The sequence below is a fragment of the Trachinotus anak genome, unplaced genomic scaffold (assembly GCF_046630095.1).
Source record: "Trachinotus anak isolate AG129_WGS33_773 ecotype Australia unplaced genomic scaffold, CSIRO_AGI_Tana_v1 ptg000005l, whole genome shotgun sequence".
Classification (NCBI taxonomy): Eukaryota; Metazoa; Chordata; class Actinopteri; order Carangiformes; family Carangidae; genus Trachinotus; species Trachinotus anak.
This window is the reverse complement of record NW_027273856.1, coordinates 20,518,513-20,542,764: the sequence shown is the minus strand read 5'-3', so window position 1 is coordinate 20,542,764 and position 24,252 is coordinate 20,518,513. Positions and strand designations below refer to the sequence as shown.

Here is a 24,252-nt window from a genome sequence, read left to right as displayed (position 1 = left end):
CAGTCTCTATATAAACAGCTTCCTTGCCTATTTGTGGCTGTGGGGTGATGTTGTGAGCAGGAAGACAGTTCATCAACAGAAGAGCCCTGTTTCAACTCTCTATAACAACAAGCATCTGTTCTGCTGTGTATCCACATGCAGGTTCATGAAACCCTCCTTTTATCCAATGGATGAAACTGTGCTATGACTTCAGAGAAAAAGCTAGAAGAGAAGTTCTCTTTTGAGGATTAATGAAGAACTATATAATCATAAATTGTTTTATATAAGATAGAGTTGCTTACCTGACATAGAACAGTATATAATAGCATATAATAATTTCTATTCTTTAAATATCTGGGTAAGTAAATAATCCCCACATCCAGTCTGGATCCTTGCCCTGCAGATTGATTTTTATGGCCATAAACTATGTAAATTAAGAGAAGCAGTGAGGATTCATTCTGTGTGATCGAGGCCAAACATATTTTCTAGTTTAATGCTGAAATTCAGCCAGACAAGTACAGGGGCAGCCAGAGAGAGAAAATAGAGAGTACAAGAGGCAGAGAAAATGGGAGGGATGGAGAGAGAGGGAGAGACAGAGAGTGAGGAGGGTGTGACCTTAATCCCAGAGTGGGAAAGAAAGAAAGTTACACTCATTCAACCATGCACGCACACACACACACACACACACACACACACAAACACGCACGCATACTGGTCCATCCAGTTTCTTCTTTGTATCGCAGAAGAAATGTATGTTGGAGGTTAAACTTGTGATACATTCAGTGAGACTTGTGCACTGCTGTATAGCCGTATGAGGTGAGTCAGCAGTCCAGCTGGTTGATTAGTTACTGTGTGACTGCAGTTGGCTGCCATTCACACAATAAGGGTGTAGTTGTCTGGTTTGGTTTATAGTCTTGCACAGTCTTGTAGTTGCAGTACTTTAGCTAATATGTGAGTGAGGGCATGGCCATTTCCATTTTGCAGTTGCAATTATATCTGTAAATTTGCACAAGCAAATGTTTGATATGACACTGACAAATCCAACATCACCGCACACTGCGGAGTCATGCAAAATTCTGCATGGTGCCCCTGCGCCTTGCCCTGCACGCAAGCCACTACACGTTACACCACCCCACCAGAACAAAAAGCAGGCTACTGTTGCAGATAAAGGCAGCCACGCCACTGAACAGATTCTGTTACTGACACCCCAGATCTGGGCTCTGTCCAGAAAGCCTGCAGCAAAGGTTTTGCTTTCTGTCTCATCAAATAGCAATGAACTGCACCTAGGATGTTGGAGGAAAATGTGACAAGTATGTGACATAGCTGTGTGTGATCCAAACTGCAGACCACAGTCCACCATGTGAGTGTTAATGGACCAATGCACAGGCAGATCTGGTGTTTACGCACACAAATTAGTATAAATATTTACACTTGACGAATTTCATATGACTGGAAAGTTGTGCCTTGCAACTGAAGTGCACTGCCCTCATGTGGTCAGCATGATGAGCTGGTGCACGCTACTCTTGTCTGCGTGCCTGAGTGTGTGTGTGTGTGTGTGTGAGAGAGAGAGAGAGAGAGAGAGAGAGAGTTGAGATGAAGTGAGGGCTTCAGCCGGCCTATATCTGTCTCCCAACTCCCACATGAAGCGCAGACAACAAGAAAAGAGGGTGTCTTGTCTGGGGCGCAATGGTGACCCACATCCTAGCTACACCACACCCCCGCAGCATCTCATTACGTCAGACTCCATAATGACCCACGAAATCAGAGCTGTATGATTTCCACACATATCATCAAACGGCCTGTTATGTGACTTTAAATGTACCAGGACGCCTCTACATGCCTGGGGACGTGGGCACTTCCTCTGAATTTCGAAATGCCTCTTTTTATTCTATCAGTGGGAGCCAGCGTCTCATCGAGGCGCTGCCCATTTCTCGTTCCACGGGAGTGTTCATGTTTAAACGCATTTGCGTATTGAATCGTGAATACGCGTTTTTCCTCATAATCGCTTGTTCAGTTTTTAATCACCCTTAAAAACCTGATAAGCACGCATGAATTCTTGTAGTGGTAATTCTGTCAACTATTTTTAGATGTGTTTGGAGCGACCACCCCTATAAAATATGGTATGCCCCACTCCCTGCCGTTAGCCGTTGTTGTATCCTTATGCTACTGAACAGATTTGTCGCGATACTAACTGGATACACACTGGCACGAAAGCCATGAAAAGATGCTCCTTCACAGGATTAAAACAATAAAACAGGCAACAAGAAGTCTGGAAAAACTTTGCCGAACTGTGCCCAAACTTTGATAGACTACAACCCAAATCACTTCCCCACAGTTTCGAGTGTGTTAGCATTGTTTTATCTCACCACTGTTGCCACTGGACGCGGTTCTTTTTTCTCCTGGAGCAGTCCAGTCTGATGAATTCACCGAAAAAAGACGGAGATGATGATGTGCCCGTTAAAGACCCGGTAAAATACGGCGAATTGGTCATTTTGGGGTAAGTCTGTTAAAACCTAAAAGCTGTGGTAAGGATGTGTAGGATGGAGAAACGCTCCAGCTGCAAATTAACGTTGAATAGCGGCACCATCAGCACAATAAACCCACAGATGACGTGTGAGTTGAGGTTTAATCCACTGCTCTGCCAAAATAAATCGCTCTCCCGTCGTTTTCCGGACAGAAAATTCAGGATAGTAACACATTCGAGCTCGTTTCCCATTTATTGTACTCTGCCGTCGTTTACCACCAGTCTGTGACTCTGTATCAGTGTTACAAACTAACTTTATGATCCAAAGGAAAGCATAATCTCTCAAAGTGTGCCACCGTATTGCTTCGGCATCACGTATGGTGCGTTTGAGGGTAAAATGTGCAAAATCTGCTATAGTCATAGTACATGAGGCTGTTGCCGATGTAGCCGCTTTTTCATCAATGGTTGTAGTGGGGGGGGGGGGGGTGCTCTGGCTGAAAATCCCAATGATGTCATACTATGCTGGATCAGTGATTGCTAAAAGTAGGGCTGAGGATGATATCATTGTCTGAAAAATGCATGCATCTTGCTCATGTTATTAAGTCAGAAAGCCTCACACGTCTGTTATTATTAATTATTAAACCGTCGCATCCAGATGACCATCCATGCCAAGGAGGGAGGAGAAGGAGGAGAAGGAGGAGGTGGAGGAGGAGGAGGAGGAGAGCCCCAGCAGCACACACGCGCACACAGTAGGCAGGATGTGCTGATGACAGCCACCAGCTTCCACAGCATTTCCTCCCCTACAGCTCCACACACTGTGCAGGGTCTGCAGAGACCAGAAATGCCACAACATACACACACATGCACACAGTCATATCCAGGCTTACACAGGCCTCCCTCTTGCCCCGCAGAGCATCCTGTGTACGCCAAAGATAACTGACCTAATGGCCTATCGCTTCCCCTCCGGCTGAACGTGGAGTGAGGAGGCTGTAGCCCGCCTGTATCAGAATACTGATTAGTTGTCCTCCTCCTCATCTGACTCTTTGAACAGAGCAGTCCTTTACAACCTCAGAGGAGAATAAGGAAATGACAATTTAATGCCAATTTTAGGTTTAAGGCCATGCAACTTACTCACCAGTGTGGTCTGCAGTTTGAGCAGTAACACTTAGTGTGTCTCTTTGAGGGTAGAAAGTGCATTTGCATTAGCTCACTTTTAAACTGTAATGATTGAGGTTTGGTTTGATCCTGCCCTGTAAAAGTGGTGGCCACAGGCTAGGGGGCTATTATAGGTATCATCTGTGTGGTTTGAACCAGCTGAGTGATATTGAAAAAAATAGATGTTGCTATAACTGAAAGACTGTCCTCTGTCATTGCTGTTATTCTATTACGTAACACGCTGTATGTTAAAATGTCACAATCTGACACAGTGATCTACTTTAATATTGATATTATCAGGCCCCTGACCCAAACATACAGCAGGTAACTTTGACAGCAGAGCCAGCATCAGAACAAGCTGTTCTTTCTACTACTTCCTGGCAGATATCATGTTTTCCTGGTCTGTTTGGTGCGAGCGTGGTTTGACTTTGCATCTGTCAGCCTTGATGATCACATGTCCCGTGTGGTCGATGTCTGCTTCACTGCGGGTCATGTGATCTTTGCAGAGGCTGCCTGCCATCGCTCATTACCTTAGTTAGCCTGGACACCATGTACAGCACTGCCCTGTCCAGGAGCCCAGCATCACTCTACCCCATAACCCACTATGTGTTCCCATCACTATGCAAACACCCTCTTGTCCTCACTGTTTATCTTTCCCACACCTTTTTATCTCACCCACAACCCCTCTTAACTCTGTCGCATTCCTCCCTCTTACACCCAGTCCCTTCCCTGCCAGCCTCCCAGTGTTTTGCTGAGTGCTCGCTTTGACAGATGCAGCCCTCCTTGGTGACTTGCCCTCAACGAAAATAAACCCTGTGTCGAGGGGCAGAAGGAGTGAATATTTCATACTGTGCTTTACGATGCGCACACATGCGTGATGTAGGCCAGAACTGCCCAGAAAATCATACCTCATGGCGCTGCTCTTCCACCAGCCTTTCCCCTCGACCCTCTGCTTTGCTTTGCATCTCTGCAAAGCATCTTTCTCCATCCCCTCTCCCTGCGCTTTGCTTCATTTTATTCATTTAGCATTAGTTTTCTGTCTCTAATAATCATGATGGCTTCTGACTGCTTTTCTGTGTCTGTTTCTGTCAAGGCGCTCGCCACCTTTTCTCTCCCTCTCTAAGCTGATTTTGTCTCCTGTGCCCACTTATCCTTGGTCCCATTTCATCTTCTACTTTTTAACCAGACCCCTCAGCGCTCTGTCCTCATGTCTTCTTTTCCTGACACAGTCCTCTTCTTGTGTGACTGGGTTCAGTTTAAAGTAACGGGCCGGGCCATGGAGGCAGCGGGTAGCACTGAGTCATCTTTTTTGGTTGGACTCCACATTTAAAAAATATCACAAGTATGTGGCCTGTTTGAAGGTTTTTCCAGGTAACATACCCAATCCTCTCACCAACACCCTGCTGACTGCCTGCCCTGCTCCAGGCTTAGGGTTGTTGCCCACATTAGATTCATTTTAGCCTTGAGATTCATTAAAAATACATAGTGTCAAGAAGCTTCCCTTGGCCACTGGCAAATATAACCACTAAAAAAAGTTTCCAGATCTTTACTAACAAAATGAACTGCTGGCACTGAAATTAATAAAATATGTGCCATGTTCATATAAGAAAGGTAAAAAACATTGTTTTTGCTGCAACAGGTCAGAAATATTGAAAACTGACTGGATTTCTATCTTGATTCTTGGCGACTTGTTTAATTGGTGTCTTATTTGTTTAGATTTTTAATTAAGAGAATTTTTAGGGCTGCAACTATTGATTATTTTCATGGTTGATTAATCTGCTTATTATTTTTCTGATTCCAAACTAACAATAGACAGCAGGTGTTATGTTGGGCTTCAGTCTAGATTTATAATAAATATTAAACAGAACAGATAAAAGAAAAAAATAGTGAACAAATGTTAACTGTTGTTTGTGAAGTTACAATATGTTGTCAATGGCCACATATTGTACTTATCCATACACGTGTTTCTTACCTCCTGTGATTGATTGTTTGGGTGAAAGGTGTCTCCTTTGTGTGCGTGTGTGTAATAGATAAACTAATTTACACTCTGTCAGACCTACAGTTGTTAAACAGTTGGCAATAGCATCACTTATGTATACAGATCAGAAACAGATTGTTATTTTCATTATCAAATAATCTGCTGGTTATTTTCATCGACTGAATGATCGATAACCATTTACTTTATAAAATGTCATTGACACTGAGTTCACATATTCAGACTGCTTGCTTTGTCTAACACAACAAACAAACATACTTTACTACCATAGAAGACGAAGCCAATTCAAACATATTTACCTTTAAAAATAAGAGGGATCCAATAAATCTTTGGTGTTTTTGCTGAAATATTCAAAATGATTATCAGAATTGTTTCTGATTAATCTTCTGTCCGTCATTGATTAATGGACTCATCATCTCAGCTGTAGTTCAGGTTAACGATTCTGCCAGTGCACTGTTCTCTATTTAGGCTGCTACTGAAGATGATTTTTATTAATCTGCAGAATCAGCATTAATCTGTTGCTTCTGTTATCAGATGATCGGACACATGTCCATACAAGTGCCCAGAGACAAGAGTAATGTCTTAAAACTGTTGATGCAGCCTGACCAGCTGGAAAAAACTGAAAGTATCTGATCTGTAATGATACACAATGAAGAAAAGATTGGACAGTTTTGCATTTGAAGAGCTATGACCAGCAGATTATTGGCATTTTCATTCTATGAATAAATTAATCAAATATAAAAGAGTTCGAGATTGATTTTCTGTTGGAAATACTCCTTGATGAACCAATCACAGTTTCAGAACTACATCATACAAACAGAGTCAAACAGGCAGCGGTTTCTTCAGCCCACACTGCGACACTGTGACACAGATCACAACAGAGCCAAACCAGATGCCCTCTGATCTGATCCAGTTTGAAGGCCAGTAAAAGCAGAGTTATTGTCCCCCCAGAGTCTCCTTGCCTGCTGGGTATCCTCTGAATGGTTTTAATAAGGACCATGCCCTTCTGATTAGTCAAAAGCCTAAAACCAGAATACTGCCTTCTCTGTGAACCCAGAGTGTGAAAATGATGTTCGACACGGCTTCAAAAAAAATTGAGGACAACGTCCGGATTCTAGTCAGCACCAACACCAGAGAGGAGTTAACATCATGTCACACAAAGTTTCATTAAAACATGAAGACATAATCTCTTCAAAAATAAAAGTGTGATAATGAATTATAAACAACTCTGGGTCAATATAAACTGCTTTCATAGGACAAAACTAGATTTTCATGACTGCTTCTCTTTAAGGAACACAAACCTTCAAACTATACTCAGAATCCTAACGAGAGCACTTAGTCAAAGTTGTACAGTTACAGGTGTTGTGTGTTGGTGTTGGGAAAATAGTCGTTTTCACTGTGAAGATCGGTTAAACAACGAGCATGCTCCTCTACTGTAGGCTTGAGCCTCAAGTACAGGCTGAGTGGAGGAGATCAAGTGGTATTTGTTTCAGTAGTTTAATGTGAATCACGAGTGGCCTGAGTGCACTGCTTTAATTCATTTCTGAAGAATCTGTGATATGCGCTGAGCGGATGAACAAAATCTATTCAGCTTGCACTTAAATTGCAGTTATGTCTACATCAGTGTCATTTTATTTTATAACTTTACTGTTCCGACAAGCAACAGATCATAAATACAGTATTCCAACAGGATTAGTGTTATTTCCCACCATTAGGCATCCTCAACAAAGCTAGATGACCAGTGTGCATACTGTCTCCAACTCTGACTTGTATTCTGTGGTGTATGACCGTGTTTCCGTGTTCTTATTTTCTCTGTGCTTGTTTTTGTTTGTCTTTCTCCAGGTACAATGGCTCTCTTCCAAGCGGAGACCGGGGGCGCAGAAAGAGCCGCTTCGCTCTGTACCGAAGGGCCAAGGCCAATGGTGTCAAGCCCAGCGCTGTGCACATCCTCAACACACCCCAGGACAGCAAGGTACGTGTGTTTGTGCATGTTTGCCTTCAGTGTGTTGTATCAGTGTGTAACATTAGTTTCCTTCCTGTGAACTCCCTGTTGTCTTCCATAAATGGGACAGAGGAAGGATGACTAAGCACCAAGACGGACGTGTGTGGTCTGTCTTTTTGTGTGTGTGTGTGTGTGTGTGTGTGTGTGTGTGTGTGTGTGTGTGTGTGTGTGTGTGCGCCTGCCTGCCTGCCTGCCCACACAGATGGTGATTGACACATGATGATGACGAAACAGAAAAATAATTGAAGATTTGTATCACCATGCGGCAAATGGTCACATGCTGCTATCACACACAATACGATGTGATTTTATTTGACAGTTATGAATGTAGATGCATTTTATTGCCTTTTAGCAACAACACGTTTTCAGTCGAGTCTCGGGATCATCAAGAAAATGAAAGGCGGCACCAGAAGATGAGCGCGTCAACTCATCTTGCTTGTTCCTGTTGTTGTTGCAGGCTGTACACAGCAGGGGGCAGCACAGCATTTCTTTCACTCTGTCCCGCAACCAGACGGTGGTGGTGGAGTACTGCCATGACAACAACACAGACATGTTCCAGGTAACACACTAATGAAATCAAGAACACAGGGTCAAGGTCTTCGAACGTCCTCCAGGTTTTATCCAGATTTGTGATCACGAGCAAATGACTCCCAAAATATGCTGTTATGTAATGTCACCAAAGGAATTTCTGCTGTCACTGGATTATTTTGGTGCAGAACCATTAAGTATTAAAAATAAAGGCTTGTGCGGAAAATCTCCAAGACCGTCTATTTTTATACCCAGAGTTTTGCTCTTATAATAGTATCGCAGATTTATTTTATTTACAAAATCACCCACAGTATTAAAAGCCACTGTCACGTCTAAAATTATAAAAGTGTGACTATGCAGTGTACACCAATATCAGCTTTGAAAATCACTTCATTAAGCATTTGTTTTGGTAATTGGTATCCAGAAAGTGTTTCACTGTGTTGTCCCCTGCAGATCGGACGCTCCACAGAAAGTCCCATTGACTTTGTGGTGACAGACACCTCCGGAGGGGGAAAGGAGGGGGAGGACCCCTCCATCGCTCCCAGCACGATCTCACGCTTTGCCTGCAGAGTGGTGTGTGAACGCAACCCACCCTACACAGCACGCATTTATGCCGCAGGCTTTGACTCCTCCAAAAATATCTTCCTAGGGGTGAGTAACCTGATAATCCAACCAACAGAGGTGTCTGATAAGAGGTTTATTTTGGAATCACTGTTGTAAGTAATTTAAAACGCTGCTTAAAGCCAATGTTTGAAACCTAATCACTTTTTTTAATGTATTGGTATTCAGCTAAAACAATGGTTTGATGTGACCATGGATGATTTATGTCCTCCTGCCTGTGTTACCTCAGGAAAAAGCAACCAAATGGAAAAACCCTGATGGTCACATGGACGGCCTGACCACCAACGGGGTGCTAGTGATGCACCCAGAGGGGTTCCCAGAGGACCCCAAGCAGGGGCTGTGGAGGGAGATCTCTGTCTGTGGTGATGTCTACGCCCTGCGTGAGACACGCTCCGGACCCAGTCGGGGCAAACTGGTGAGTCACCACTGGATTGCCCTTTGACCCCATCAAGGCTGTGAGGTTTATTTTTGGTTTGATGGTAAGTGTGTGTCTGTCTGTGCGTGAACTTTTCCAGGCAGAGGGAGAGAGCAGTGCACTGCGAGACGGTTCCCTGGTTGACCTGTGTGGTGCCACCCTGCTGTGGCGCACAGGGGAGGGGCTCATGCGTGCTCCCACCCTGCGTCACCTGGAGGCGCTTCGCCAGGAGCTTAATGCATCCCGGCCCCAGTGTCCTGTAGGCCTCAGCACGTTGGCCTTCCCCAGCCTGCCACGCAGCCACAGGTGGGGGCAACAGTCTATAGTATTTGACAGACTGGTTAGTCATTCAGCAAACAGTGTTAATATCCATCCATGTTTTATACTTAGTGACAAAACTACTGATTAAAAATAGCATCAGTACTTAAATATATGTCAGTATATGTCGATGATAAGTTGATGTGTTACTCCAGCCTTGAAGAACGTCAGCCCTGGGTCTACCTCGCTTGCGGCCATGTCCACGGACGCCACGACTGGGGCCAGAGATCTGAGGGAGAGGAGGAACCAGGAGAGGGCGAGGGCTCCACAACCCGCCGTGAATGTCCCCTGTGTAGGAGCGTGGGTCCCTACGTGCCTCTGTGGCTGGGCTGTGAACCTGCTGTGTACGTGGACGCCGGCGCTCCTACGCACGCTTTTGTGCCGTGTGGTCACGTCTGCTCAGAGAAAACAGCCAGGTACTGGGCTGAGACCCCACTGCCCCATGGGACCCACGCCTTCAGACCTGTCTGCCCCTTCTGCTCCACTGCCCTCAGCTCCCCTGGCTGGACGCGGCTCATCTTTCAGGGCCCCATCGACTAGTCGCAAACAGCACAGCAACCACTATCACAGTAACAGAAAAGATGCCCGAGCTTCATTCATGTTGCACATGGTGATCAGTATGGAAAGGTATTGATTAGGAGTGTTTGACGTCATTTTCACGTTATTAAAACAGGTGTAATCTACAGTCAGGAGAAGTCAGTATTCTATGGTTTCACTGAATGCAGCTCGGAGCTGAAGAATCCTTCCCCTTGTTTATCCTTCAATGCTTATTCATCGGTATAAGACGAGCAGAATAGGTGATTAAATCATGAGAGAATGATCAAAACTGTCATGCGAACAGTATTCACTCTATACTCCATACGGTGTCCACTTCTCTGTCATTCAAGAGTCTTCTGTTTTTCATTCCAAACCAAAGCTGATTTACCCAGCCCCCAACAACAAGGATATACACAGACGCTAAAATGATGTTCCTTGTTCCAAGTCAGTTCATTCACTCCATTGTCAAGTGGCACAGCCTTCCAGTTATTATACATCTCATATGAACTATTCACTAACACTTGTACTTGTCAGTTTCAGAAACCATGTAGGAAATGGCAGGTAGCTTTTTGCACTAGGTAGTCTCCAGGTATAGATGTGTAGTATTGCACTTTTTGGCCCGCACTTTGATATCCAACCACTTTTGCATTCATTTGCATCCTGACTTCTGTGTTTTCCTCCTGATTTTTACATTGTGTAATATCTACCCATGTTGAATGTGGGAGATTACAAGGACGCATCAAAGGCTTGTGCTTCCCTGCAACATTTAAAATTTCTAGTGTTCCTTGAAGAGGAAATGATTAACCATTGTTAAAACCAGGATATTTTTGAGTACATGCAGTTTTCATCTTTTGTATGCACATATCTTTTTAGTGTGAAATCTATGCACAGACCCCCACCCCTACAAATGAGACCCCCTGTGTACCGTTAGATTGGAATGAAAACCCGCAGACTCTTTGATTAGCACTGAAGCAACAGAGGGAACACGACATCCAGCATAAGGCCAGGTCTTATCTGGATTATCAAACAGACGGAGGATAAACAAGGGCTGGGAATATAACCGGGTAAATTCCACTTCATAACTCTCTAAAGCAATAATAGCACTCCCATAGATAAGCTATATGTTGTGCTACGTTTAGCCAAGTGTTAGATCAGTGGTCACGTGAAACAAAGGCTAAAATGGTTTCCAGGTCAAGGGCTCAACCAGAGGCGTGTTCAATTCCATGATTTGTTTTGTTTCCAGATGGGGTCTTAGACCAGGTGTGCAAGCATGTGTGATGTAACCAAAGCCCTAGAATTTAAAGATGAGCAACTGAATCTGTGACTAAATACCTGACGTTTATTGAAATACTCATTTCAAATGCATTAAGTAGCCTCTTCATGCTGGCACAAATCACCGTGTTTAGATCAGCACTGCAGCCATCACAAACACACACACAGTACTGTTACATTCATTTGAACACACTTCTGGTTACTGAATTATGCTAAACAGGGTCTACATTAGTGTGATAGAGTGTCAGAAAGGTTTGACCTTGCATAACCTCAAAAGAAAACTGTTTGTTTGTTTTAAAGAAAACTATTTTGTTAGGAAATGGGGAGGGATTTATTTGGGGCTGTGGGAGGAATTCTTTTAGATGTTCAGTGTTAAAAAAAAAAACAAAAAACTATTTTTATAACTGATAATTGGTTTTAGTTAGCTGTTGTTACTCAGTGTAAGCAAGTTCTGTATGTTTCTGAATATTCTAGTGTGGTAGATGTAGGAGAGCTTGTGAGTGAGAAAACATTGCCAACACTGTGTCCAACAAACACACTTAACACACTGCTACCATAAAACATTGCCCAGACAATGAATGTAGCCAAATACTCAGGCTATATTTAGCCTTCCCTGGTGCTCATATTGAATGGTCTATATTGTGATACTATTTTTGTAACTAAATATTATGGTGTAGCTTGGTGAATTAGCTCGAATGAGTCCGATAACTTCAATAATAGCCTCAAGTATGGAAGACGTATAATTGATAATACACACTCACATGGAAATTGTGTTTAGCTTGCATGTGCTGAACGTACACACACACACTATGTACACTACATATACAACTTTGCACGGTGCATTGCCAACCTGTTACTCATGCTGAGAGCGTTTGTCGCAGACCAAGATGTCTTCCGAGTCCTCAGCTGTTACAACTGCAGCATTTTGGGTTGTTTTTTTTTTTTGGATGAGCGCTCCAAAAAAAAAAAAAATTATAAAAATAGAAAGACAGAAAGAAAACAGAGAGCCTAAAAAAATCCTCATACTTGATAGATGCGTGATGTTTGTGAATGAGACCTATCAAATCCCACTTTGTACTACTATGCTAATGTTTTCCACCAAACCGATTCACTGCAGAAAGATGTCCACGTCAACACTTGTTTGCATTTTGTATTTAGACGAATCGTGGTACATTTCAAGCTAACGAAAGGCAGCCTGCTGTTTTCCAGAGCGCTATATTTTCCATTTCAAGTCTAAATACAAAATTTAAACTCCCATGAGTGTGGTGGATAATTGATGTAGTGTTGATAATTACTGTAGCTCAGGATTAGTGATTTCAGATTCACAGCTGGCAAGGCCTGAAGGAAGCATGATAGAAGACACTTTGAGTCAAAGGGTTTCAGAGCTGCATAACACATAAAAAGGAGAACAGGTGTGAGAATAATTATCTGATGTAATAGGGATGATACAGTAGGGCAGATCACCACAGGTCTAGGATCAGTCACATACGGGTCTTACTGTAAGGGGAACAGGCGATGAAAACATCTCGATCAGCTGCCCCTTACTAAGCACGCCAAATCTAGTGAATCCTGCTTTTGAAGTTAATATATACAATTAATGTAACACCATTGGCATGTGGATGGAAGAACCGCTGCAGCACCTTTTTTCACTTTTAGTTTATAACCTGATGTTTTGTTTTGTTTTTTTTTAAAACTTTTTTACTGTCTTTTGCTTTATTCTTTATTTAAACTCTCCTTGGGTTACAAGTGTCCATATGCAATTCCCTTTTATTTGTTTTTAGATTTAAGTATTGGTGAAAGATTCAGACACATTATCTATTTTAGTGTGGCATCAGGTTTTTTTAATACCACTATTAACATAATTAACTACTCCCTTGTTTTTTTTTTAAATGTTGCATCACTTTGCTCTATCAATTGACCGTCATTCCAGGTGGCAAAACCTCAACCGCCTCATGAACTCACCTTACTACGGGGGAGTGAGTAGCTGACACTTAACCTCACAGTTAATACTGCATTCTTTTAAATGCATCTGTATTATGTACAGCTATTTTGTATTATTTTATATCATACTCTTCTGTAATCGTCCGGTGCACAGACAATCGCTATACACATGTCAATAAACCTGTTAAAAAGTTGAATTTGCTGTGTTCTCGCTCCATCATTTATTCCTGCTTCGTTATGAAACAGATCCCGCATGAAGTCACGAATGTGCTTGTTACACAGGGTCCAGTTCAGTGTGTTTAAATGTAACACATGAGCAGGCTCCAGCAGAGGGCGCTCTCTGCCAGCTCTGAGGCTGACAGCAGGCCAAAATGCACCCAGATGGAGTTGCTTTGAGTTGCATCACCTCTTTAAAATAATCAAGCGTTTTAATGAGCAGTTTTGGCAGTAGTGCTCATCACCACACACATGTGATAAGAAGCTGCAAATGTCTGCAAAGAATCACAGAACGCCTGATTTAAAACAGCTATTTAAGAAGACGTTCGTGTCTGCGAAAGAATTCAGGATGTCTGCTGAAGGACCTGCAGAGAGTGGTGGTATTCAGAAGTTTGTTCAGAAATGATTTCACTGGGGAGGAGGCTTTTTGTCTGTCGGAGATTATGAAGCCTATTTCATGCGTATCTCAGTGACACAGTACATTTAGTCTCTTTCAAAGCATGCGAGGGAGAAAACCAAAAGCGAACTGAAAGAAGAGAAGAGGCTGTAAAAACAAAGTGAATTCTGGTACATGTTAAGATATACTATAATGTGCTGAGGAAGGTCGGTTTCTCCTGAATGTTGACAACTGGTGAAATGTTTATGATATATACTTTCTTTAAAGCCATCTGTTTTGTAGAATATTCTTCAACACACTTTACATGAGAGTAAAATGCTCTGACTGTTACAGCCTGTTTTTCACTCCATAATGTTATAATGGGAAAGGAACTCTTGACATTGTCACTGAAAAACTGTCCTAATTGCAGATATTATAGTGGCTCAAAGTTTAGATGAGAGAACAGGGTGAAAGCAGATGCAAGTCTGACTGTATGGTTAAACCCAGAAATACTGAAGTGAATGTACAATGTACACTTAATGAACACCCAGACCCCAGACTCCCACCAGGCCCCCAAAGCCCTGGGTTCAGTTAGTTTATGGTAATATAATGAGGGGGTTTTTTTGGTAAAAAACGCAGGAGGCACTACTAAAGTAATACATCACCAACTGACACGATAAGGACTTTGAGTGCAACACATAACGGCCCCATCACAGAGTGATCATATCATTCATATCATATGAAGCAATTCAGCTGCGACCCAAAGCACACACCAGATGTGTCACACAGATGTGAGAAGTAGTCAAGGTAACTGTAACTGATCCACTGGAGGGAGTAAAGGTGCTTTCTGGAGGGCTGACACCTCTGGACATTGAAATAGGACAGTGATGTGTCCTGATGAGTTGACACCTGAAGATAGAGCTGGTGACTGAGCTTCCAGGTACACTGCCTAATCTTGAGGCCTTGTCGTGAAGAGGGACCCCCGGTCAAAATCCAGTTGTAAGACTTTATAATTTCAGGTGGTATTGTGTTTAAAAGGTGCATTCTTAAATTCATTTGTGTTTAATCAAATTACCACAGAGTAAACTCGGCCCCATGCATATTCCAATCTGAGGAAGTACAAACTGCACAGAGAGGGAAGGAACAGGGCTTAATGGGGGCCCAGCAGGTCTTTCTTGCCCTAAGGCTCCCTTGCAGGTTTATCCGGCCATGCTCATGTGCACGTGTGTGCGTGTGTGTGTGTGTCTGGGGACAAAGCATAGATGCTGGAGGCAGGGTTTAGAAATACAGTTGTATTCTCACTGGAGGGATTTGTAGGTTTTGATCCCAGCTAATTAATGTGAAACCCTCAATGGGAGTAATGGGTATCTGTGACCGGGAAGTTTGAAGGGGACTCTCCTGTCCGTGTGTGAGTGGGTGTGTGTGTGTGTGTGTGTGTGTGTGTGTGTGTTTTCATGCATATGTCTCTCTCTCTCTCTCTCTCTCTCTCTGTCTCTCTCTCTGTCGCTCTCTCTTTGTGTGTGTGTGTGTGTGTGTGTGTGTGTGTGTGTTAATCAATGGCTCTGAAATCTTCGCTCTCTGTGGACCCACTCTGAAGGTAGCAGGGGGCGTTCATACCATTGTTCATCAATCCACCCATTAACTACAGACACTGGGAAACTTTAATTAATCTGGGGCCACAGACGATTAATTAACTTTAAGACTTTCACTCCTTTTTTCTTTCCTTACACACGTTTCACTAAGTCACCAAGCCAGAGAAAGTGTTAATTTAGCCACATAATTTACAAATCCAATTAAAGCCAATATTAAGGCACCACAAGCTGCTGTCCTGTGTTCTCCAGTCTTATAACATTATTCTCTTTTGTGGCTCGACTAGCAAAGGATGCCAGCACACGTAAGCCGAGCCGAATGTATTAAACAGGGGTTAAGAGTTGTAATAAGTTTGATTATTTTATGGAGTTTATTATGCTGTGTTATCCTGTTAGGGAAGTGATGTCGTGGCAGTAGGTTGGTAATCCGGACTGTCTTCTGTCTCACAAAGTATTCTCCCACTCTGCTGTCGTCACACACTTCAGGAAGGGAGGGCCCAACCTGAATGTGACTGGGTGAGAATACGACAGAATAGGAAATCTGTTTGAACAACTGCCACATACAGCTACCTCAAGTCTACAGGAATATATTTCTCACTATGGAAATCATGTGAAACCTGCTGATGATGTTACTTCAGTTTACACACCTACTCTGTCTTCTATCCAACCACTAATCCCACTCACTTTTATATATACAGTTCATTATTACAGAAATTTACATTTCATTTCATATAAAGCAGTAGTAATGCTGAGTGACGTTAAGGTCCTGTCCACCTTTTATAGACTGATTCCAGTATTTCTAGGCTCAGTATGTTTAAATGTGACTGCTTATAACCAAATATTTAAAGGATTCAGTATTTACCATAAGAATTTTATTTGGACCTTTGTGTAACAGGTAATGATTAGAAATGAAAAATCAAAATGATATAGAAACATTGAAGACATTTTTTTGGTCTGGTGCTCAAAACCTGGAAGGAGTTAAGTGTGCGTTCGGTGAACTTGACCTCATGACCTTAGTATTTCTAAATTGTTGTTTACCACTTGGATGCCTGCACCACAGATTCAATTCCATTCTTCTGCATGCAAAGTTTACTTCTCTTATAGATAAAATTATCTGCAAAGATTCTTTTTTTTTTTCAAGTGAGCTGATACATTAATTTAACATTTTTTTATGTCATGGTGTAGCAAATATATACAAAAACTATGATGCACGTGATGTGTTTTATTGAAATCTGCTTGGAATCATTCATTTGGACAGCAGGATTTAGAAAACAATCTCACCATATCATGATAGGCCACCACTGAAGGCTGATTACTAATAATGAATTCTTTGTCAGACCTAAAAGATGACAAAACAGCATTGATGTCTTGCTTTCTTGCACAGCTGTAAACAAACTGTTGTAGCTACAATAGCATCGGTTCTGCCTTATCGGTTTGGCTCCGAGCTGTAACAAGGAAATGATCCACCTTCACAAGCTGGACCTGAGCAGGAAAACAAACATACCCACTGCCAGGCAGTCGGAAGGAGGGAAACGGCAGAAATGTGGACAGAATTGATGTTGGTAAAATTGCTCAACAATCTGCAATGGACTACTACTTCTATGAAAAACCCTTTTGATTTTTTTGATCTATGGACACTTACGAACTAAAGGGATCTAAATAATCGAGGAATGGATAGACAATTGGACTTCATCACCGCTTCAAAGGTAAAGTCACCACCTTTGCCATCTTGTTGGTTTACAATGCTGGTAAATTGATTGTACTTTTGTGCTCAGTTACTGAAAATGGTTAAATTGTGGATTATGCTAACAAGCTAACACGATATAGCATGTCAATATTGACAAAGGTTTAAGCATTTATATTTTTGTGTGTGTTGCTGTACTGCTTCGCTCTAACACGGTCAGGTCACTGGCGACCCAGTTAAACATCATAAATCCTCAAATAATAATGCATACTCACAGTTTATGAGCCTGAGTCATTGTTGGGTGACATAAAATGGAAACTGCCCCATTCCTCAGAAATAATCACTGCAAAAATCCAGCGTCAGGTCTGGTTTTTGAAACAGTCCTCCTTGAAGTGTCGGGCACATAGTGTAATATTTGAAACTGAGGAGGGAACCGTGGTAGAAATGAATTCCTGTCTGTGAGTCCTCCGTAGCTCTGCCATTGGCAGAGCATACAAAGTAGCTAGCTCTCTCCAGGCAATTGAGAATTCAGTGTCTTTTCCTGGCCTTCATTTTGAGTAGTAGTGTGCTGTGCTGTGTGCCAAGCTTGTAGGGAGTGTCCAGCTTGCAGGTGATTGGCACTGAGGGAAGTTCTGACATCAATAGGTCTAGGAAGTAAGGCCTGGGCCCCCAAAGTGGATTTTGTGCATGGATGTATCATAAGATTTTGCCCTGACAGAGGTCCTCCTTTTGGCATGTACTTTTAGCCTTGGGACTTTGTATACCATTTACATGCACAAAAGCTATATAACACACCATAGGAAAGGGAAAACCACAATAGGTCCTCTTTAAACTAAAAAGTTTGACCTTGGAACAGAGGCAATATTTTAAGATAACTCCATACTCTTCCATTAGTTGTGTTTCTTAAAACAGCAAATTCTGAATGGCTAATGTGACCGACTTAATGGCTAGATTAAATGTGTTAGCTAATTCAATGAATTCGCTAGCTAATGTTGCCAAGAGGTGATACCGTTATAATGCTTGTCTTCCTACAGAGAGGATGGCTTAGCATCATGTTGCTGTTTTCCAGGCATTATTTATACCTGAAGAAATGCATTTATTTTGCATTTAGCGGTGTGTGTGTGTGTGTGTGTATAGTGGCCCTGAGAGCTCAACACACCGCTACTTGTGAAAACATGTTTGACAACACATGTGCTGCAAGTACCCACAACACAACCAAATGCAAAAATGTGCCGCCAATACTCTCAACACAAAATGGAAGTGCCTCTGGCTCACCTGCAGTGCTTACCATGAAGGTGTCCTAATCACAGTGGCCCAGGTCAATGTCATCCAATCTCTCTCCCTGACTTTCCCGCCTCTCTCTCCCTGTCACTATTGGAATAAAGGCAAAAATGCCCTAAGAATGTGTAGCTGTTGTTCTTGAAAAACAACTAATGAAGATGGTATTTCCCCTTATTACTTTGTGTCTTTTAGGGGGCAGGGCTGTCAGTGGCACCTGGTTGATGCAAACACGTGTCACTTTTATTTTACTCTCAGCTGTGTATTCACGGTTGGAAAACTCAAGTGTTCCTCATCTTCTTCCCCTCTCCTCAGCTTCTTCGGCGGTCAGGGATGAGCACTCTCCTCTTATTGCTGTATCAAGCACATGCTCAATTAGCATCTCATGGTAGGTGAGAACCGTTTTGAAAACATTTCTCATTACACCTTATCGCTGGGGCACAGAGGGGGGCAACACGAAGCAAATTAGACGGGTGAATGGGAGACGGAGAGCGAACCACAGAGGGAGGACTGGAAACATCAAAGTGTTCCTGCTCTGTTTAAATTGAGTGATCTTGTATGAAAGATCCCCACTACATAAAGATTAACCCCACCCCACCCCACACCCCCACAAATCACACACACAGCTAATATCACACACCCGCATACCCTTAAATTCATGTGTCAAGGGTTAATAACTATGAGGATGAGGACACTGGGGGTGTGTGTGTGTGTGTGTGGGGGGGGGGGGGGGGGGTTGTGTGGTGTTTCTGCAAATGAATGTGTACGTGCATATAAATGTAGGCTTGTATGCATGCAAGCAAGGATGCTTGTGTGTATAAGGGGGGGTGTGGGGTGCAGGGAGGAAGAGATCACACAGCAAGTGCAAGAGAGGCTCAGTTTCATCTCAGACCGACGGACTGACATGTTACAAATCCCACCAGCAGCAGCACTGAAGAGACCTGCCAGCACTCAGGAAAACACTGACGCGCACACACACACACACACACACACACACACACACACACACACACACACACACGTAGGGAGTCTGTGTGAGAGTTGACATGTTGCCTGTTTTCCTCCAGTTTCATCATATCCTTTAGCTAAATGCAAATTTTGGTCCTTTTCATTACGTTGTTCAATAGAAGAGCTGAGGTTGTGGTATCTATATATTTGTGTTTGAGTCTTTCATTTCCTGTTCGTCTTTCTGTCTGTTTGTGCCTGTTGTCTTTGGTATGTGTGTGCCTCCTGTGTCTTCCCCAAGTTGTCTTTCACTCTGCTTGTGTGTGTGTGTGTGTGTGTGTCTGCTCAATCCCGCCCGGTGGATTAGTGACGTTGGTGGAGCTCACCCTCTTCCTCTGATAAGGGCACGCGCTGCTGCCTCCCGCTCTCTGCTCCCCGCGCTCAATTTCAGATAGTGCTAATGGAATCTGTCCCGCGCGATTGTAATGCAAGTGAGACTCATTTTCCATGGAGCTTGGAGCTGTCAGCTTGGCAGGACTGTGGGGGGGGGGTGGCAACTAAGAGAGGGTTGATGGGAGGACGAGGAAGGAGAGGATGATGAGGAGGGTGTGTGAGTTTGTGTGTGTGAAGTCGTGTGTGTGTATGGGTGTCTGACGTGTGTTATGGTGGTCCTCCTCCCTCTTGTCAGGGAGCTGTAGTGTGGCTTCCCACATATTGCCCATCATGCTCATACACACACACACACACACACAAACACACACACACTGCATATTTCCAGGTCAGCATATAGTAACTTTATTCTTGACATTGGAAATATGACTTTGATCAGAAATTCTTATCAAAAGATCAACTTATCAACTCCTTTTTGTTTTAGCTTTTACCCACATTTGTGGCCTTCATTAGTAGAGAGAGTTTGCTCAGTTGTCATGGTTGTGGTTATATATCAATATCATTATTTGGGCGGTAAGATCCCTAATACAACAGGCCCTATTTCACATCTGAAATTTTGAACTGCCTTGGCAGAAGAAACACAGCAGCAACTAATTGTGGCTCTAATTAACGGTGTCCCAGTAAGTCATAACAACCTGCGTAATGCGCAATTTCGAAATTGTGAACTTGATAACGAGTAATGGAAATGTGAATTTTAAAAAAAAACTCTCAAAACTCTATTTGACAAAAGAATATTTCACAAAAGTGAAACACCGTTTTCACATTCAAGTTGTGGCACCTGCATATCATACCCCAGGGAGCCAGGTCCAACCTGGAGGAAGACTGCGGGAATGCTTATCACATCAGGATTTCCATGACTATTTTACACAACAATGGGGAAACCTGACAATAATTTAATGCACTGTAATAAGTGTTTCTTGAGAACAATCAAAAATTAATCTTGTTAACATGTCCCTATGATTTTTTTATGTAATACAAGACATTTCATGAGTGAAATAAACAAACACCATGACTGCACATTTCCACCTTGGAACTGCAGTGAACAAATGGCACTCTCATAAGAACAGATTCAGACAGTCAGGGATTCACATGAATCTGAACCAACCAATCCCGTCGACTTGCAGGGACGGGGGGCGGGCAAAATAAATCCGAAATCTTGTCAGTACAGAGAGTGAGCACTGCTAGTCGCAGATTTTGGTTAACAACAGACTCCTCATCTGAGTCTCTGTGATGGTTCCTCTAACACTTACCATCTTGATATGTGCTGCTGTTTCACCCGTTACCTTGTCAGTACAGAGAGCAACAGTTTGCAGTAGCACAGCCACTAACACTGTGTCAGCCACTGCCAGTTACAAGCTAACAAACAACCTAACAAATTAACTATGTTTACTGTTCTTGCGAGTCTTCTAGTTGCTAATTTTGTTGCACAGTAAATGTCTCAAAAATGTCTAGGTGTTACTGAGGCTCAAAAACATGTGGCTGAGTCTCTCCAATGTTTCCCCCACTAAACAGTTTGATACGCACTGCTGTTTTCACAGCGTTGGTGTGCAGGACATAAGGCCTGATCCAAATCTTTCAATCAGGAAGGAGGCGTAGATGTGCTTCCAGCCCCAGTTTTTGATTTAATTTTTCATGTGGGAAACTCATGTGAAATAAAATATAAATTTTTACATAGTTTTAAATGTGTCTGAAGAGGAACTGGAGAAGAACTTCAAAACTGTCACAACTAGCTTTGTTGGTCAGTGGGAAACCAGTGAGGGATTATGTCCTGCTTTTTACAATAGGAACTTCACACCCATCTTAAGTTCCTACTGTGAAAAGCAGCACATAATCTGAGGTCTTGGTACTAAAATTATAACCATTACAAAATCTAATAACTTTACATTTATATTATTTACTTTATTTTCAAAAAGTCTGTCATACTGAATATTTTTTTATCGCGTTATTGAAAAGTCAGGTTACATGACAGCAGTTATTACATCAGTGTCTACAGTGCATTGTTAGATTCATTTTGGAGGCAAAATGTATTTTGGATAAACCTCTGAAGTTTGATTCTCCTACAAACTGAATTTTCTACCCTTACTTTTTCTAATCATGTTCAATTCAGTTGAACATGATCCGTGTTTGAACCTGTGTGATTTTTGGGCATGTGAACGTTATGAACCAGTTGTGATATAAGCTGCTGTCTGCAGGTGGCAGTGTTTGCATGATAAACATTGTAAGAGCATAGCTGCTGACCACTGACCAGTTCTCCTCCCCGAACTCTCCACCTTCTCTCACTCTTGCTTCTGATCATTTCCTATCTTTTCTCCTCTTATTCATCTTTGCTATTTATGTTCATTACCTGCTTAAAATTATTTGTTCTCAGAAATCCATCCACAGCTCTTTCCACACAGCTCTGCTCTGAAGGGGCTGTGTTAAACATTATATATTTTTCTTTTTGTGAGCACCAACTCTCCAGATCCCTGAATCTAATTTCTAGGAACAATTCTTGGCATAAACCATGTTTTTGAAGACAAGTTAAATGAGAAATTCAGTCCCGTCAACCACACACAGGGCCAGGGAGTTTAGTAAGGTCAGGCTGTACATGTCACTATGTGATGCTCCGTCTCTTCCTGCTCATTCAGTGCTGTTCAGTTCAGCAAGGGGAAGGGAAGGAAATACCAATTTGGCAGCGTTACAGGGATTACAGTGGTGGTGGGCATCTTTAATCTGGAACAGACTGTGGCATTTGTCTGCACTTAAAACTGTCATCAGTCCTGCCCTGTCACCCTGTTAAAAAAAAAAAAAAAAAAACACGAAACACTGCTGGAGCTGATTAGACTCTTTAAAATAAATAAATAAAATAAATAAACAGCAACCTAAATCTCACAGCCTGGGCTTTACACAGCCTGAGCCCCCATTACTGGTACTCTACCCCCTGGGTGGAGTTTAGCGTCAAAAGACCCTCTTCCTGCAGGGGTGGAGGAGGGTCTCCATCACTGACAGTGGATGAATGTCTATACCACATCAGGGAGTGGTTTAGTATTCTGATACAAACAAATAAAGTGCACGGAAGTTCATCAAGGGTCAGACCTGCAAGTGAAGAGCAAACAACCTTTAATGGACTCAAATCCAACATTATTCGTCGTGCGTGAGCAGACATATATGCCTCTGCACACACACAAACAGCGTCACACACATGCAAAAGAGCATATGCTTAATCACCACTGGAGTTTCCCAGGAAATAAAAAAAGCCGCAGTGGATTAAATCCTTCGAGCTGAACATTAGAGAAGTGCAGAGTTCAGCTCTTGCAGAAAAAAAGGCAAATCATTATCTTCCAGAGAGAGAGAGAGACAGAGAGAGAGAGAAAGAGGAGGAATCAGAGGTTGACGGTGGCAGACTGTGATACTGAGGAAGAAAGGTGTCACGTTGCGAGGAAGACAGACTGATAAAAGACCGAAGCCATCAGCGGAGGAAGAGAGAAAGGGCCCCACAAATTGGCAAAGGGAAATCAGGGTCTCTCTGCTTAGCATTTCATTTACATGGCTGGCCATATCGACCAATCGGATTGGGAGCGGAGCCCGTGGCTTAGGAAGGCGAATAAAGACTCCAAATGCCTTCACTGCTCTCATCCCTCTCTCTCATAATACCCTGTCTGCCCTTCTTTTCTCTCGCTCCCTCTCTTTTCTCCCCTCGCTGTCATAATACCCTTTCTCTCCCCATTCTCTCCTCTCTGGCGTGGTACTATAAGTAGACCCTGTCCGATGTGATAGTGGGATGAGGAAAGGGAGAGGAGGGGGAGGAAGAGAGGTGAGGAGGAGGAGGGGTGCCACCCACTCAAACTTGGAAGAGAGTGTGTGTGTGTGTGTGTGTGTGTGTGTGTGTGTGTGTGTGTGTGTGTGTGTGTGTGTGTGTGTGTGTGTTTGTGGGTGTTTATGGGTGCATGTGCACATGTTTAGTGTTTGGTTTTTCAAATATAAACCCGACACAAACAGAAGCGCTGTCATCCGATGTTTGGTGGGATGTATGACACACACAATGTAACACCAGCAGAGGATTTTGTTAACCTGGCAAATCCACTAACACAGAGTACATACAAACATACACACCAACAGAACACATAACATATGCTAATTAATTTAGAAATGCCCTATAATTAATGGGAATAACATGAAGTGTAATTACATATTACACATAGTAGATGATAATTAACACTGATTGCTATCATGTGACATTTTTGACATAGAATTGATGGTGCATTTCATCAGTGGAATGTATTAACACACACACACACACACACACACACACACACACACACACACACACACACAATGATACACTTCCCCTTGGTTCCCTGTGAATTCATTTGAATAATAGCATGTAGACACACACATCAGAAAAACCCATGAATGACCCCAGGCATTTCTCACAGTAGACATGCAACCACTTAATGCTTAAGCACACACACACACACACACACACACACACACACACACACACACA

The 24,252-nt window shown here is 42.7% G+C and overlaps 1 protein-coding gene across 1 annotated transcript; it reads left to right on the top strand.

Moving 5' to 3' along the window:
• The first annotated feature begins 2,147 nt into the window (after nucleotides 1-2,147).
• LOC139621895 (E3 ubiquitin-protein ligase pellino homolog 2) lies at nucleotides 2,148-13,425 on the top strand. Its single transcript, XM_071478858.1, has 7 exons — nucleotides 2,148-2,476; nucleotides 7,437-7,566; nucleotides 8,054-8,155; nucleotides 8,578-8,775; nucleotides 8,975-9,160; nucleotides 9,261-9,466; nucleotides 9,634-13,425. The coding sequence occupies exons 1-7, from the start codon at nucleotides 2,397-2,399 to the stop codon at nucleotides 10,016-10,018; spliced, it is 1,287 nt and encodes a 428-aa protein (XP_071334959.1). The 5' UTR covers nucleotides 2,148-2,396; the 3' UTR covers nucleotides 10,019-13,425.
• The last annotated feature ends 10,827 nt before the right edge of the window (nucleotides 13,426-24,252 follow it).

Coding starts and splice junctions, on each gene's coding strand:
- LOC139621895 (XM_071478858.1), top strand. CDS start 2,397: ATGAATTCACCGAAAAAAGACGGAGATGATGATGTGCCCGTTAAAGAC. Junction 8,156..8,577: donor ACAACACAGACATGTTCCAG/GTAACACACTAA, acceptor TGTCCCCTGCAG/ATCGGACGCTCCACAGAAAG. Junction 9,467..9,633: donor AGCCTGCCACGCAGCCACAG/GTGGGGGCAACA, acceptor GTGTTACTCCAG/CCTTGAAGAACGTCAGCCCT.